Genomic DNA, 14,854 nt, shown 5'->3' with positions numbered 1-14,854 from the left:
TCCCTGGGATAGGTAACTCTGGTACTACGGTATACACGCGTAAACGTGTCTCTCCAACCTCCTAACTTCCACGGGGTTTCTTCGAAGTCCCCTTAGAAGGGTCCTTAAAGTTTAAAACTTCAACCGCGACTCTCCCATAGGATTGTACGTACCACGTGGCCGTGTTCCCACACTGCACCCGTCCGCTGTGGGGTCCCTACTTACTCATCTTGGGTGGTTCCTTGGGGTCCCAGCGATTATACATCCTCTAGACACTGTCTTGACATGAGTCGTGGTTCTTATACGTATGGTTTGGTCTCCCTCCTGGATCCCACTGTATATTGGTGCTATTTACTATTGTTTCTGTGCTACAGTATTGTGTGCTTTGTGATTATCTGCGTGTAGCAGATACTGTGTCATACTAGTGAGTGTTATATTAATAAACTTGGGGAAGAGGAGTTGGCCTAACGGCTAGGGCGCTCGACCTCGGACCTGGGGGAACTGGGTTTGAGTCTCGGTAACCACGCTAAAACATCCTGTGATTCTGGGCAAATCACTTAATCTCCCCGTGCCTAACAAAAAAAAAAATGAATGTGTGTCCTTGTGTAACGTAACTGGTGCTATGTAAAGCGCTCTGATACCTGATTGGATTCGGGTCAAGTTCGCGCTATATAAAACTCTGCAACAACAAAAAAATCATAACTACTGTGTGGTTCTCCTTTCATACAACCAATACTATAAGGTTTCATTCTGGTAAAACAAGCTGCTTAACATTTCAAGACTAAGCCTGAAGGCTGCTCTTCACAGCTACCACTTGGATAGCTTCCTAAGGTTATCGTTAACCTCTTAAATCACCATAAGGGTTGTTTGGACTGGTACAGGGTGCCCACTTTAATTACTGGACAGCATATACCAAGCCAAATTCTCACAGAGAGGTATTCGTGGATATTCTAAAACACCTTTACTGACTGATTGGAGCATTTTCACTCCTTTAAATTATCAGACCGTTCAGTATTCCATCCCATATTGCATAGAAAAATTATAATACTTTTCATCCTATCTGACTTAATATAGCAAAGGTTTCACCGAAAAAGCTGCTATTCTCGCCCTCTTGAGACAGGTCACATACCTCTATGCAAAGGAGGCGATGCTGACCTTCGCTTAATTTGTGATTCATCACAGGCATCTTGTACCAGGAAAGAATACCTGAGAATTATTTTCTTATTCATCTAAATGACAACATCAGCTTCTCAGCCCTTTCACGCTGGGCTCATGGCCTTTGTAGCAAAACAAACCTTCTAGAATCGTTGCTACCTGCAGTTCTTGGGTAAAGTAAGCACATGCCTACTAATGCTACTCAATCTCTCCTCAGCATTTGACACAATTGACCATGACATTCTACTCACAGTTTTACATGAGAGACTGGGCAAACAGATTTCAGTGTGTTAAGATTGGTAATTCTTCTTTTGCACTTATGCCATTACCCTTTGACGTGCCAACAAGGCTCGATAACGGACCCCATAATTCTTATCCTGTGCAATCAAGGGCCAGGAGAATTATTAAGTAGGCATGGGATTTTCTTCCACTAATACGTGGGTGAGATTCAATTGTACCTTGGATTGAGTGCACTAATAACCTCTACACCGACCACCTACAGTCTATGCAAACTTGGATGAAATATATTACATTAATGTTGAGCTCACAAAAACAGTTTCTTATCCTATTATCCTAAAGCATCTTAATATTTATATTGACCACATTATTAACATAAATCTCTCCTCCAAAATTCTTACCACTGCTAAATCTATAACCTTCACCAGTGATTTAAAGCTCAGCCTAGACATCTATGTCAAGGTCATAGTTTAAAGTGCAAAGTATCAACTGAGTATTAATGACATGGTCAGTCGTTTCCTCCAGAGAACAGATTTAAAGAGTGTATTCATAGCGTTGGTCATCTCAATACTTTTATTGTGGGAATGTCTTACTTGCAGGCCTTTCCAACACTCAACTTGCATCCCTCAAAATATCATTCCACTCTGCTGCCCAGCTTCCCCAGGGAACTGAGAAATATCACCACATTTGTTTTTGTTTTAGAGTTTTATATAGTGTGAACTCGTCCCAAAGGTATCAGAGCGCTTCACATGAGCACCAGTTACTTTACAGATGGACACATTTATTTTTGGTAGGCACAGGAAGATTAAGTGATTTGCCCAGAATAAAAGCATTTTGAACCTCCATGCCGAGACTCAAACCCGGCTCCCCTGCTTCGAGGCCGACCACTCTAGCCGTTAGGCCACATCCTTGCTCGGACACTCCTGACATTTTGACTTGGTTAGCTCAAATACACCCAAGCATGAACTAAAAAACTCAAAACGTGAGCGCTCCTGAATAACTAATGTATTTATATTTACTATCTCATGGTAGAAAAGGGACCTCAAGAAGTAAATCAATTAATCAACTAGACTAACTTTAGGAAATCTTTGCTCTACAAAGGCCCTTTCTCGGGCAATGTTCTTATAGTTTTATTCATATGTCATACACTTATTGTAGATGATAATGCACGCACACTGTACAGTGATTTCAATGTACTACATTATTGTGTTTAACTGCAAAATGCCGTAATTGATGGGTTGAAAACAAAAAATTTAATAAAATAGGTTTAAAAAAAAAAAGGAATATGAAAGGAGGTTAAAGAATCACCTCCTGACTGTCCTTGATGAAAGAACAATGACATTACCTTTGAGATGATAAATCAACATGACATACCTCTACACGATTATAAACTCCTTTACTCTGGATACCTATTTGTAAAAAACAATCCCCTAGTCTATTTATTGAGGGGATTATTAGCGAAGATAGCATTTCTGCAGAACACAATTTAACAATCATGAAACAGCAAATGCCTGTAATAGATTTGAGTTTACCACATCCTACTATCTGTGCTTGCATGCCTACTGTCCTCTTTCTTATTCGCAGAATGTCTGCTATTTTCTCTTTTCTGTAACATGTATGTTAGCTAATATATCTGCTGATTGAACTTCTTTAAATTTGATTCCGAAAGTGTGGCCTGGAGCCTTGTTGCGCTATACAAAGACAATACAACAAGTATAAATAATGATTATAATAATATCCACAAAGGGAGATTTGTAGGTGAACAATTAGGTTTCCTTGACAATTTTTTTTTAGCTCTATACTATTCCAGGTCTTGCTGTTGATTTTTTTCTCAGAACCTACAAAATTAGAATATTTTCTGAATTGGTTTAGGAACTAAGTCACTTATGAATTGAAAGACTGGACCATCATAATTTAATGTAATCTTTAACAATATCTAATTTGGTTTTGGTTGTAGGATTCAGAAGCAGTGGATATAATGTTAGGAATATCTGCAAGTGGATTGCTCATTTACAAGGACAGACTCCGAATCAATCGGTTTGCTTGGCCAAAGATTTTAAAAATATCCTACAAACGTAACAACTTTTACATCAAAGTCCGTCCTGGAGAGGTAAGCATTTCCACTACCAAATGTACCAAGATTTTATGAATGTCAAATATAAGTAGAAAGCTCAGATATCAAGCTGTTTGTAGAGACCGCAATATTCTTGTCACACGGGTGAAGCATTATCAGACCACAGCAGTTTTATGAAGAGTATGATTTGGAAGCTATCTGCAAAATGTGTCTGCTTTGAATATTGTGACTCCTTTTACTTCATGCTGATTTAAATTTTGATACCTAGGTTTAGTACATTTCTCTAACATAATAAATGTTTGGTGTTTGTGCGCCTGCTTACGTCTTCAATATGTATATATGTGCTAGACAGAATATATGTTTAGTAGAAAATCTTTACTATCACTAAGAAATTACTGAACGACTCTAAAACACCCCTCCAGCATGTACCAAGAAGGATTTGTTTCATTTAAATGTTTTTTCCCACAATCGGGTATGAAATTTGCGCTCCCTCCAACCACACGGTTATAATGTTAGGGGGAAAAGTATCTCCGTATTTCTAACCTGCACTTTGCTGCTGCTGAAGACTTCTTCTCAACACATAATATCTAGGTAGTAAATATTTTGTGTGAACTAATTTATTTCTCTGGGACCAGTGCACACGCAGTAGAGCGCAAGCTGATTTTAATACAATTTCATTCCTGTCTGTAAGTCTTTTATTATGTAACTTCTTTTTATAGATTTTATTTGAATTTCATTATTAGTCACCGAACATTTAAGCATCTCATAAAGGTTATGTCAATTCTAACGTTCGCTTTAGATATACTTAGGACTAGTGTACCTTCTGAAGCTTGTTTAACCCTTCCATCGTCTTGCATCATTGTCTATTCCACATGGTGTTTGTTTCAGACTTTAGTCATAGTTTAATATGGTCCCTTCAAAGGCCCCATATTTTTTTTAACTTTCAAAGCCAATCTCTTCGCTCGTAGATAATGTTTTAAGCTTCCATACAAATGTCCATCCCTTTCCTCCACTGCTCAAGTGGCGGTGTGGTCTGCGTTCCCCAGTGTCTCATAATGTCGATTTTAGCCACCATGCACCAGCTGCACCATGCACTATGGAGCAGAACATTGCCTGTATCAATCTAGTGAGCCTATTGTCCCCTATTGTCCCCTGGAGCCGCAAAGACAGCCTGTTTACATGCCAGTGGAACGTTTTCTCCCATAATTTCTGACATTTCCTTTTATATCTGCGATCAGGACATTTGCATTGGGCTCCATTCCCAGAGCCCACGTATGAAAGTATCTATAGCATCTGTGCATTTAACACAGGTGGTGGCGGGAGCAAGGCTCCTTCTAAATAGATGAGTCCTGTAGTTGTATTCCATTTGCAGTATTTTATGTTGAATAGGCCGAAATTGGATTGTTGATGGCAACCTCCCTTGAATGTCTGAGTATTTCGTCCCTGCCGAAGTCCTCTTTTTTTCCAATATCTCTCTGCCATCTCTCTCTAAGATGTTGCAGGTTGTCAGGAGTGTTATTGCTAAGTGGTTCCCAAACTGTGCACCGTGGCTCCCTGGGGAGCCGTCAAACCTAGCCAGTGGAGCCGCGCACCAAGCACTTTAATGCATTTAATGTTGAAGGGGTTTTGGGCTTCAGTTAAACTTATTAGACTTAAACGCATGATGTCCATGATTTGTAAGTGACATGCCTAAAGTTGTAAACGTGGTGCTTAATTGATGGCATGTCGAAGGAGATAACCTCCATATTTCGCTGGATTTCCACATTCCAACACACTCAAAGTAAGCAGAAGATTCCTAATTTATTTTGTTAGACTCGTTAATGGTTTCTGTTTTTTCCCAAATGCATTTTACACCAATGCAAGTTATCAGGAAAGTACAGTAACCCTGTCTATTAAGCACACTACATATTATTAAGTGCTGACATTAGTACTTGAATCATAGGTACTTCCAGCACACATTTCTTTCAGTACACACACATTCCCAGACAGGCCTGCTCTCTCCTTGAGCACAAGGAAGTAAAACACCATTTATGGCATAATGCCAACATTTAGAATCAAGAAAGAGGGGCGTTAAAAAAATCAAAAAAAATCAGAGGAATGCATTTTACTGGCATTGATTTGGAGGCAATTTTAGGGAGGAGACAGCAAAAATAAAGCTGTATGTGGTTTAAAAAGTAGTGAGTCACCCAGCTGAGACAGGTGTGTTGGCACGTATGACATGGATAGAAATAGAAGTGCATGCAAATATTCTTTAAGCGCAGAAACACTTTGGCAATGGGGCCTACATGCATATGGGTGCTATTTAGCACTGTAAGTGGGATGAAAAAAGTTTGAGAGGGTACTCTAAAAAAGGCATGAGCAAAGTGTAACTAGGAATATTTTATTAGAGGCGCCGCCTTAGTAATACGAAACACTCTGCGTATATGATTATAATACCTTCATCAGCTTCATCCCAATTATTTTCAGGGCGAAAAATGCAAGTACTCCCGAGGCCGGCCTTACATCCCCCCCACCCTCCAAAAAAAGTAACAGTGGGGAGCCACGGGTAATGGCAAATGGGTCAAGGGAGCCGCGGATCGAAAACCTTTGGGAACCACTGCATACAGGTCAGAGAAATGCTCCCCATTGCCCACTTTTTAACCCAAGAACCTCTTTTCCGCTGGTGTTTCCTCCTGCATATATGTTTAGGCCACATCTATTACTTCTAGTGTGTCATATTGTTAGGTACTGATACTGCTGTGTCTGATGTAGTTTACATTCTTCCTGGAGGTTACTGAACATATTTTATCTTCTCTGTGCCTGCTATGTCATCCTTTTAGGTTTTTCCAATTGTGTCCCAGTTTCTGAAACCTTTCAGGTGAGTCACCTCGTCCCTGAAGGTGCCTCTACACATTGCATCTTCTGACATTGTGCCACCTCACTGTTATCTTGGCCATTTTTCACACTTACACCACGTTTTAGGTAACCAGAGGGAGTTTTTTCGATCTTTGTCCCTTGTAGAAGTAATGGAGGAAGATTTACTCTCCATTACCTCCCTGCAAATTTCAAATGCTAGGTTCCCTTGTTCTGTAAAAGCCCAGTTGTTTGCCACCACTAACTGGAAATCAAATAATATCTAACGTTTAGAAGGGCAATACTTCCGATGTATTGTGACCTGTACGAGGCAGACACTGATATGCTTATACTTTTCCTGTCTCATTGTAGACATCTCTGTTCTCCTTCCAGTAGCTTAAAGAATGAGTCTATAAGGTAGTATGGTGCGTTCTGCATTACATGCACTGCAAATAAATAATTTTAAATAGCACTGCTCTTCATAATAATGACAGCTGCAGTATTTACCAGTACTTGGCTCTTCTTTAAGATTACCAACTGCCGTCCCCAGATTTCTAAATCCATCGCCTCTAACCCTCAATCAGCGAATGATAGAGTCCTCATCTCACCTTTTAAAAGTCCTCAATAGCACTGACTTTTGGCAATTAATCTTGTATCCTGAGCACTGCTGGAACTTCTCAAAGATTTGTGTTGGACAACTCAGCGGGAACGTGTATAGCCAGACTTCATCCCTGTACAATGGTAGATTATCTTCTCTACCAAACTTTTTTCTGAACTGGGTTACTCTTCTGTTCTCGTAGACCCAAAATGCCAGGGGCTCAAAGACAAACAGAAGTGGTGATAGGAGAATCTAAAGCTTGGCCCGAACGGCCTACATTATTCGAAAGAGATGACTCCATTTAATAGAGGCAAAAGCCTTCTCTGTGCCAAAATACAGGATGGCTTTGGCATTATCTTCCTCTCCCCATTTTTCCATCCATCTCTGCACCCTTTTCAGGTTTAGTCTGGTAGATCTATTCAGGAAAATCCTTTTTTGATCGGTGTGTATCAGGTGCAGTATTACTCAGATAAAACTATTTACTAGATATTGGTCGGTACAAGGAACACTCGTTCCCTGAATTCCCCTCCTTCCAAATCTCAAATATTGTTACATTTTTAGGTTGTCGGGTAGTTGCCCAGTTTCCCTAACTTCATCAAACATGTCTAGAAACTATGTCCCCAGCAGTGAGGTGAATTTCTTTACTAGTTTACCCTGAAGGCCATTGGGGCCCAGGGTCCTGACTGCCAACAGCCGTTTTATCACCGTCTCCAATTTGCCTCTGATGCTTTGACTGTCTAGATCTGCAGCCATATGACCTGCTAGTTTTGGGGTCATGACCTGCTGCATTGCATCTTGTACTACAGGAACAGCCTCCTTTTTCTTGTCACTATACATATTCTTGTTTTACCTCGCAAAGGTCTGGGCGATGCCATCATCCTCCCTTACTTCCTCCCAGTCTTCAGTTTTCACGTTTTCCAACCACTTCACCCCGTCCTGTCTTCTACTGAGGCTGGCCAACATCTTGCCGGCTTTTTTACCTTCTTTATATAGCTTCTTTTGTGTGCAGAGGAAGCACTTTTTTTGCCTTCCAGTTCACTAAGGCTTTGTATTCTACCCTTATGCAGTCCAGCTGCCTTTGGGTTATGGAGTCCTGCTGACTTAGAACTAAGCATTTCATCCTCCATATTCTTCACTGTCTCTCAGAATTGGGCTCTTTAAAGTGTACTTGTGTTATTGCCCATTACTTGATGATGGATTTACATCGCTCCCATAGAGTGTCCACTCTACTGTTCCCGAATTTTCTTCAATGAAATGTTTAATGGTCTCTCTGAATGACCCCACTATTTTCCAAACCTGAAGGTCCCATGCGATCAATCTCCAGAGTCCCTTCCCTCGTTATGATGCCCTTTGCAAGTTATACGAGTACTGAATGGTGTGATACCCTTCTGACCTTGTAGTCTACATGGGGAAACAGCCTTTACAACACAACCATTACTAAGCAGGCCTAATACCAAGTAGGGCCTTTACTGTGCAGGTCACTAAGTTAAAAAAAAAAAAATAACATTCTTTTTAGGTTATTTAAAAAAAATGACTTGTTGCGGGTAGATGTAAGGGTAATTTTGTGTTATGTGCTGGGTAGAGGAAAGTAGGTTAACAGTGATTTTACTGTTTAGGTGTGGGTAGAGCTGAAGATATTTTCCCCATACCCAACTGTAACAACACTTTCACCATTGTTGTTTTTCAGTGAATTTCTCTCTCCAACCTCCCACCCACACTCCCAACCCTCCAGCATACGGTCAAAGGCTGTGCTTGGTGTGCGGTTGGCTTGCCCGATGGGAAACCCACCCAATTTTATTTTTAATTGTTATTCGATCCTGCAGTACCCTTGCGGGAGTAGTCCTGTGGCATTACGGCAACAAACATGTTTTTATTTAAATTGGCTCCAACAGAAGGTCCATTGGGTCAGGGTACTCATACCTTTTTTTTTTGCTTCATTACATGGGGACCGAGACTTCGTGTCCTGTGATGACACCCACAACATTTCTCTTCATGTTGCGTCCAACAATCAAGGCAACAGTTTCCGCCGGACCTTCTCGCTCCCACGAGAGCAAAGCGGCTGGGGGGGGGGGGGGTGTGAAGCCCCGTTTACCAATCAAATCCATCTGGGTTTTTTTTTTTTTTTTAAGTTGCGTGATCATGTTATTCCTGCAGGAGTTCTGCGAACCTGTCCAAATATCTATGCATTTTTAACCTTAAATTCTCAAAGCCTGCTTTAGTGGATTTACACCAAAATCACAAAAAGGATGCTTTCTTGGTAAAGATCTAGCTTTCTGTGAAATTTGGTGAAATTCCATCAGCCGTGTTGGTTGTAGCTCTGTTAAAAAATCCCTAAGGAAATTGCATGGGAAAATTGTTTTGTGAAACCTCCCCGTTTTTCTCGCCCCCTGCTTAACGGATCAGCCTGAAACTTTCCAGGACAGAGCTGACGTGGATGAAATTTTATGGAACGTTTAGGAAAGATTCGTCATACAGCACCAACGTTATTAGCAAAATACAAAATACTTTTCCTGTTGTAACTAGGTCCTAACTGTAACTATACAGTGGCAGCCACCACTGTGTAAAGAATATATCAAAACAATGCACTTTCAGGCTTTTCAGGCAAAAATGTTTAATAAAGGTTCACCATGTAATTCCAGTCACGCATAATGTCATACATCCAGTCCGCATGTACTGTGCGAGGTAGTTTTACACCTGTGATGAACATGTAGTCGATCCTGAAATAACTGTTTTGTGCCCCTGAGTAATGGGAGTGCTGTGAGTCGTGAAGTTTTATCTTTGTCTGCATGTCAATTCATATCTACACTTTGCAAAATTCTTAAACGTGTCTCTCCTCCATCTCCATGATGCCTTAGCTTTCCATTCCTTTGTTAAAATCCCCTTGTATAATGTGCATTGATTCCAGTTTGTCCAGGTGTACCTGTGCCCACTTCATTGAACACCTTGTGCTGGAGTGTTGGCGGGGCAAGCAGTCTGACAAATGTGAATGTTTGACATCCTCAAGTCGCTGTCATGCCTGCTTGTGTGACACCCATTTGGATCTTCCCTTTTTTCCAATAACATGAAGGGTAGGCTTTTTGTGTTTTACCATACTACCACTCTTCTTGAGCCTTTTGTTGATCCTGCTAATGCTTCAGTTTGTATTTTCCCTTGGACTAGTGACTACACAGATACTCGCCATATGTGTCTCTGGGCTGTTGCAGCGGATATTGTCCAACCATCCCACATTTAATCCTGTCTTCAGGATCATTTACATTTGTCAGGGCACTGTATGTGTCCCCTTTATCTTTTTTTCTGACACAATTGCCTGCGTAAGTGTGTGTGGTGGCAAGATTGGATGCCCAGCTGCCCTCTTTCATTATGTGTGGTCCAAACTTGATATTCGGCATCTGTTTGTGTGGACTTTCTGTTGAACAATATACCAAACTTTCTGTTAACAGTTAACTTACCCGTGCATATCCTTCACCCTACCCTTCCAGCCGGTGGATGCAAAATTGATCCTTCCTGCCCTCTGGAAGTGTGTTCACACCATACCCCTGCCCGCCCGTAAATCCAACTATGAAGCTTTGGTTTGCTGTAGCTTTCCCTCTACTGCCCTTCATTCGCTTGTTGTTCCTTGGCTCTGAAACTTGTTTGATCAGATAGCTTTGTGGTCTTGTGGTGATAGATCTTTTATTTATCCATTTGCCAGTCACTCCCCTTACCCCCCAAATCAGGCAAATCTTGTGGTCTCTTTTGCTTTTGGAATCTGTTCCCACTGCAAAAATGAATGTGTGTTCATACAGTGCATTTGTTTATTATAGTTATTGAGGCATCGTTGTTAATTATAAACAGAATATGGGGATTATTGTTTCCCTGTATGGATCTCAACCCAGCTTGGGGACCCCTTTTTGCAGCACTGCCTTGAAAATAAAGACTCCATTTCCCATGACCACGCGGACGTGATAATGTCAATGAGACCTTGCGCAGGCCAAACAATCTCGTCCTATCAGTCTATTTATACAGAACCCAGCTTCAGGGTCACTAGAGGAGTCAGAAGGAGAATATAGCAGAAGTAGGTTCCAGAGGTGTCATGGCACACTTGATGACGTGAGTAAGATATCTTCATAAGACTGGCATTATATATAGGGGTAGCCTCCCAATACAATTTTTTGTCTCCTTTTTAAATCCTTTTTCCTTCCTGTAGCCCGGACATACTCCTACAACAAACTAAGCAGTGGCTCACCAGCTGCCCAACTCTGTTCATGCTCCCTGTGGACTAATCCAGGATGTGAATGACAGTCCAATAGACAGTGGCTGAAGGGGGATGGTCCAAAGCCCATTTATGTATCATATGTATATTATTATTGTATATTATTATTGTATGTTTAATTACAAGAGATTTGGAGAGAGAGCTGAAGCTGTTTTTAGCCAGGATCTAAAAATGAGGATTTAATAAATCCTTCTTTTGAGTCTCTTTCCATCTTACCCATAAGCAGGACCACTGGAATTATGCGAAAGGGGAGGGCCAAATTATGCGTCAGGATTGACTAAATTATGCAGTGAGAAAAGGCTAAATATGTGGCGGAATGCGGCACATTTTGACTTAGTATTTCCTTTTTTTAATCATATTTGCACCAGTTAACACTGTCTTGGCATAAGTTGCTACTCATTGGTACCAGATTAATTCTCAAATATGGCAATAAGTAACAGAAAGGTGACCAGCCAAACTTTGCAATGGGCCTTTCCATGTGCGGCCACACTTGTCACAGCATATTTGATAGATGGTTCTAACTGCAGATTCCTTACCTTAGAATTATCCCCAGGAGTCAGACTGGATCCGGAAATTTCGTGAGCAGTACTCCTGCATGCCGGTACTCCGGCTGGCGTCATCAGCCTCGCATGCGCCAGAAGGAACGTGTGCGGCTCCTATATAGGCACCAACCCAGTGCTCTGACTTAAGGTATTTTCTTTCTGCCCCAGTCAGTGCAGATGCAGAGGGAGCTACCCGCAGTAATTTTTTGACCGACCTTTTGACTGACCTTTTCTGACTTTTTGTTGGTTTTTAAAGATTTTTTTCTGGTGTGGCAGTATGTCATTTAGGAAGGCCGGCTTCAAGCCCCACGGTGTCTGTCAAATGCAGATGTCGATGATGGACCTGCACCTTGTTTGCTTCTGGTGCCTCGAGCGCGACCATGACGCTACAACCTGCGTCAAGCAACGCACCATAAACCCCAAGGCCTTGAGGGATCAACGACGTGGTGATCATGATCCCATTTGAGAGGAAGGTCCCACAGTCGATCGCAGAGCCATAGATTTTCGCTGCACTCCAAGTTGTCTTTGAGTAAGTCCTACAAGCACAAGAATACCTAGAAGTCGAAAAAGTCTTCGACCTCGCCCCATCCATCAAAGTCAACCAACGAGGCGAAGGAGTATTGTCATTCGAGGCCTTGATCCCCGGATAAGCTTGCGCAATCTCTGTCAACCCGAGTGACCGCCGCCCAACTCAGTGGGAGACAGGATACGCTATCACCTGCCCCTCAGGAGGTCAATAGCATCAGACCGCTGAGTTCTTCAGATTGTCAGACGGGTCTACTCCCTCCCCTTTGTGACTACCCCTCTATCCTTGCCACCCACTTGTATCAGGACCATCTCTCCTTGCCCTGCCAGGAAGTGATGGCTCTCTTTGCACAGGGAGCGATAGAGAGGGTGGCGACTCCAGAAGTAGGTCGCAGTTGTTATTCCTGCTACTTTCTGGTGCCCAAGAAGGATGGAGGCCTTCACCTATCGTAGACCTACACCCTCTCAATTTCTTCCTCAAGGAGAAGTTCAAAATGCTCACACTCACTCAAGTCCTGTCTGCCCTTGACCTGGGAGACTGGGCATCTTGGACTTTAAGAACGCATATTTCCTCATTCCCGTCCTACCTGCCCACATGCGTTACCTGCGGTTCATGGTGAGCCACAAGCACTTTCAGTTCGCTGTACTTCCTTTAGGCTTTACCAGCGCCTCTCGTCGGTTCACCAAGGTGATGGCAGTGTTTGCAGCTCATCTGTGGAGATCAGGAGTGCAAGTCTTCCCCTATATCGACGACTGGCTGTTGAAGGGGAGCTCGCCCAGGCTTTCATCTCCCACCTCCAGACTACAGTGGACCTTCTGTGCTCGCTGGGGTTCACTATCAGCATGCCATAGTCACACCTGACTTCTTCTCACATGGTCCCTTTCATTGGCTCTGTTCTGGACACAGTACAGTTTTGGGCTTATCCTCCTGAATGGCGAGTCCAGGATATTCAGCCGTGATAGTTAAGTTTCGGTCTCTATCCTGGATTTCGGTGAGCCTGACTCTGAGGCTGCTGGGCCTCATGGCCTTCTCCATCTTGCGTGTGACACATGCCAGCTGGCATCTGTGGGCCTTGCAGTGGGATCTGATGTTCCAGTGGGCGCAGCATCAGAACAATCTCTCCGACATGGTCCAGATCTCAGAGTAAACTATGGAAGATCTGTGGTGGTGGTTTACAAACCGCAACTGGGTCAGTGGCAGACCCCCTCCCATCCCCAACCAGATCTGACAGTGGTGACATATACCTCACTCCTGGGATAGGGTGGCCATCTGGTATAGGTGGAGATCAGACCCCTTGGTCTCTGGGGGAATCTGGACTCCACATCTACCCCCTGGAGATCCAGGCAATCTGTATGTCATTAAAAGCTTTTCTGCCCTCCATCAAGGTAATGCTAGTGCAGGTGTTCACGACCAACACCACTACCATGTGGTACTTCAACAAACAAGACGAGGTGGGGTTGTGGACCCTCTGTCAAGAGGCATTGTGTCTCTGGACATAGCTTGGAACTTCAGGGCATATCCCTGGTGGTTAAACACCTGGCGGGCTCTCTGAATGCCAGGCCAGGCGAAATCAGCCAATGAGGCCCAGTGGATCACGATTGGCATCTCCATCTGGAGGTGGTTTAAGGTCTCTTTCAGCCATGAGGAGAGCCTTGGTTAGATCTCTTCGCCACCACCCAGAACATGCAATGTCAGCAGTTCTGCATGTGGGAGTTTCCAAGGCGGCTCTTGCTCTGAGACGCTTTTCGTCTCGAGTGGAGCTCAGGCCTATTGTACTCCTTTCCGCTCATGCCACTCCTGCCCAGAGTTCTCAGAGAAAATCAGGAATGACCGGGCCCAAGTCATCCTTGTGGCTCTGGACTAGACTCAGAGTTTGATATTCCGAGCTGTTGAGCATGGCCATTAGTCCTCCGATCAGGCTGCCTCTTCGGGAGGTTCTTCTGTTGCAGCAGCAGGGAAATGTTCTCCACCCATACCGGTCAACGCTCCGCTTTCATGTATGGAGCTTGAGCAGTGACCGTTGACAGCTTTTAACCTTTTGCCTGAAGTATGCACTGTTATCTTGGCAGCCAGGCGTCCCTTCACCAAGACTGTATACCCTTGCCTTTGGGGAAAGTTTGTGGCATGGTGTTCAGAGAAAACAATTGCCCTCTTCTCCCCTCTCTCAGGTCCTTCTCTTTATCCTTTCTCTTGCTCTGCTCTGGGCACCCTAAAGGGCTACTGTACTGCTATCTCAGCCATTCTGCGATTGCTTGATCTGCCATCCCTCTTCAAATCCCCTGTTGTACATAAATTCTTGAAGGATTTGCAACACGTTTCCACCTTCGCCCTTTATCGTGCCTTAGTGGGACCTTAATCTGGTCTTAACTTTTCTTATGTGCACTTTCTTTGAGCGATTGCACAATTGTCTTTTCAGGGTCCTTGCCATCAAGACTGATTTCCTGGTGGCAAGAACTTCTGCCCGGAAGGTCAGTATGCTTCAGGCATTGTCATCCAAGCCTCCGTACCTTAACATCTATCAAGACAAGCTGGTTCTTCACACTAGAGCTTCCTTTCTGCTGAAAGTTGTTACTTCCTTTCACGTAGGCCATTCCATCACCCTGCCTACTTTTTGCGCTCTGCTACATTCCTTCAAGGAAGAGAAGCGACTTCACTACCT

General features: G+C 43.1%; 1 protein-coding gene across 14 annotated transcripts in view; it reads left to right on the top strand.

Annotated features, from left to right (window-relative positions):
- Window positions 1-14,854, top strand: part of EPB41L2 (erythrocyte membrane protein band 4.1 like 2) — a 680,749-nt gene that overhangs the window by 391,925 nt on the left and 273,970 nt on the right. For all 14 annotated transcript variants that reach the window (XM_085611888.1, XM_085611891.1, XM_085611887.1 and 11 more), the window contains one exon: window positions 3,329-3,481. In XM_085611888.1, coding sequence (XP_085468014.1) covers window positions 3,329-3,481 — 153 coding nt within the window. The remainder of the gene's footprint in view (window positions 1-3,328; window positions 3,482-14,854) is intronic.

The sequence above is a fragment of the Triturus cristatus genome, chromosome 6 (assembly GCF_964204655.1).
Source record: "Triturus cristatus chromosome 6, aTriCri1.1, whole genome shotgun sequence".
In the NCBI taxonomy this organism is placed as follows: domain Eukaryota; kingdom Metazoa; phylum Chordata; class Amphibia; order Caudata; family Salamandridae; genus Triturus; species Triturus cristatus.
Note: the sequence above shows the minus strand (reverse complement) of the source record. Positions and strands in the feature narration are given on the sequence as shown.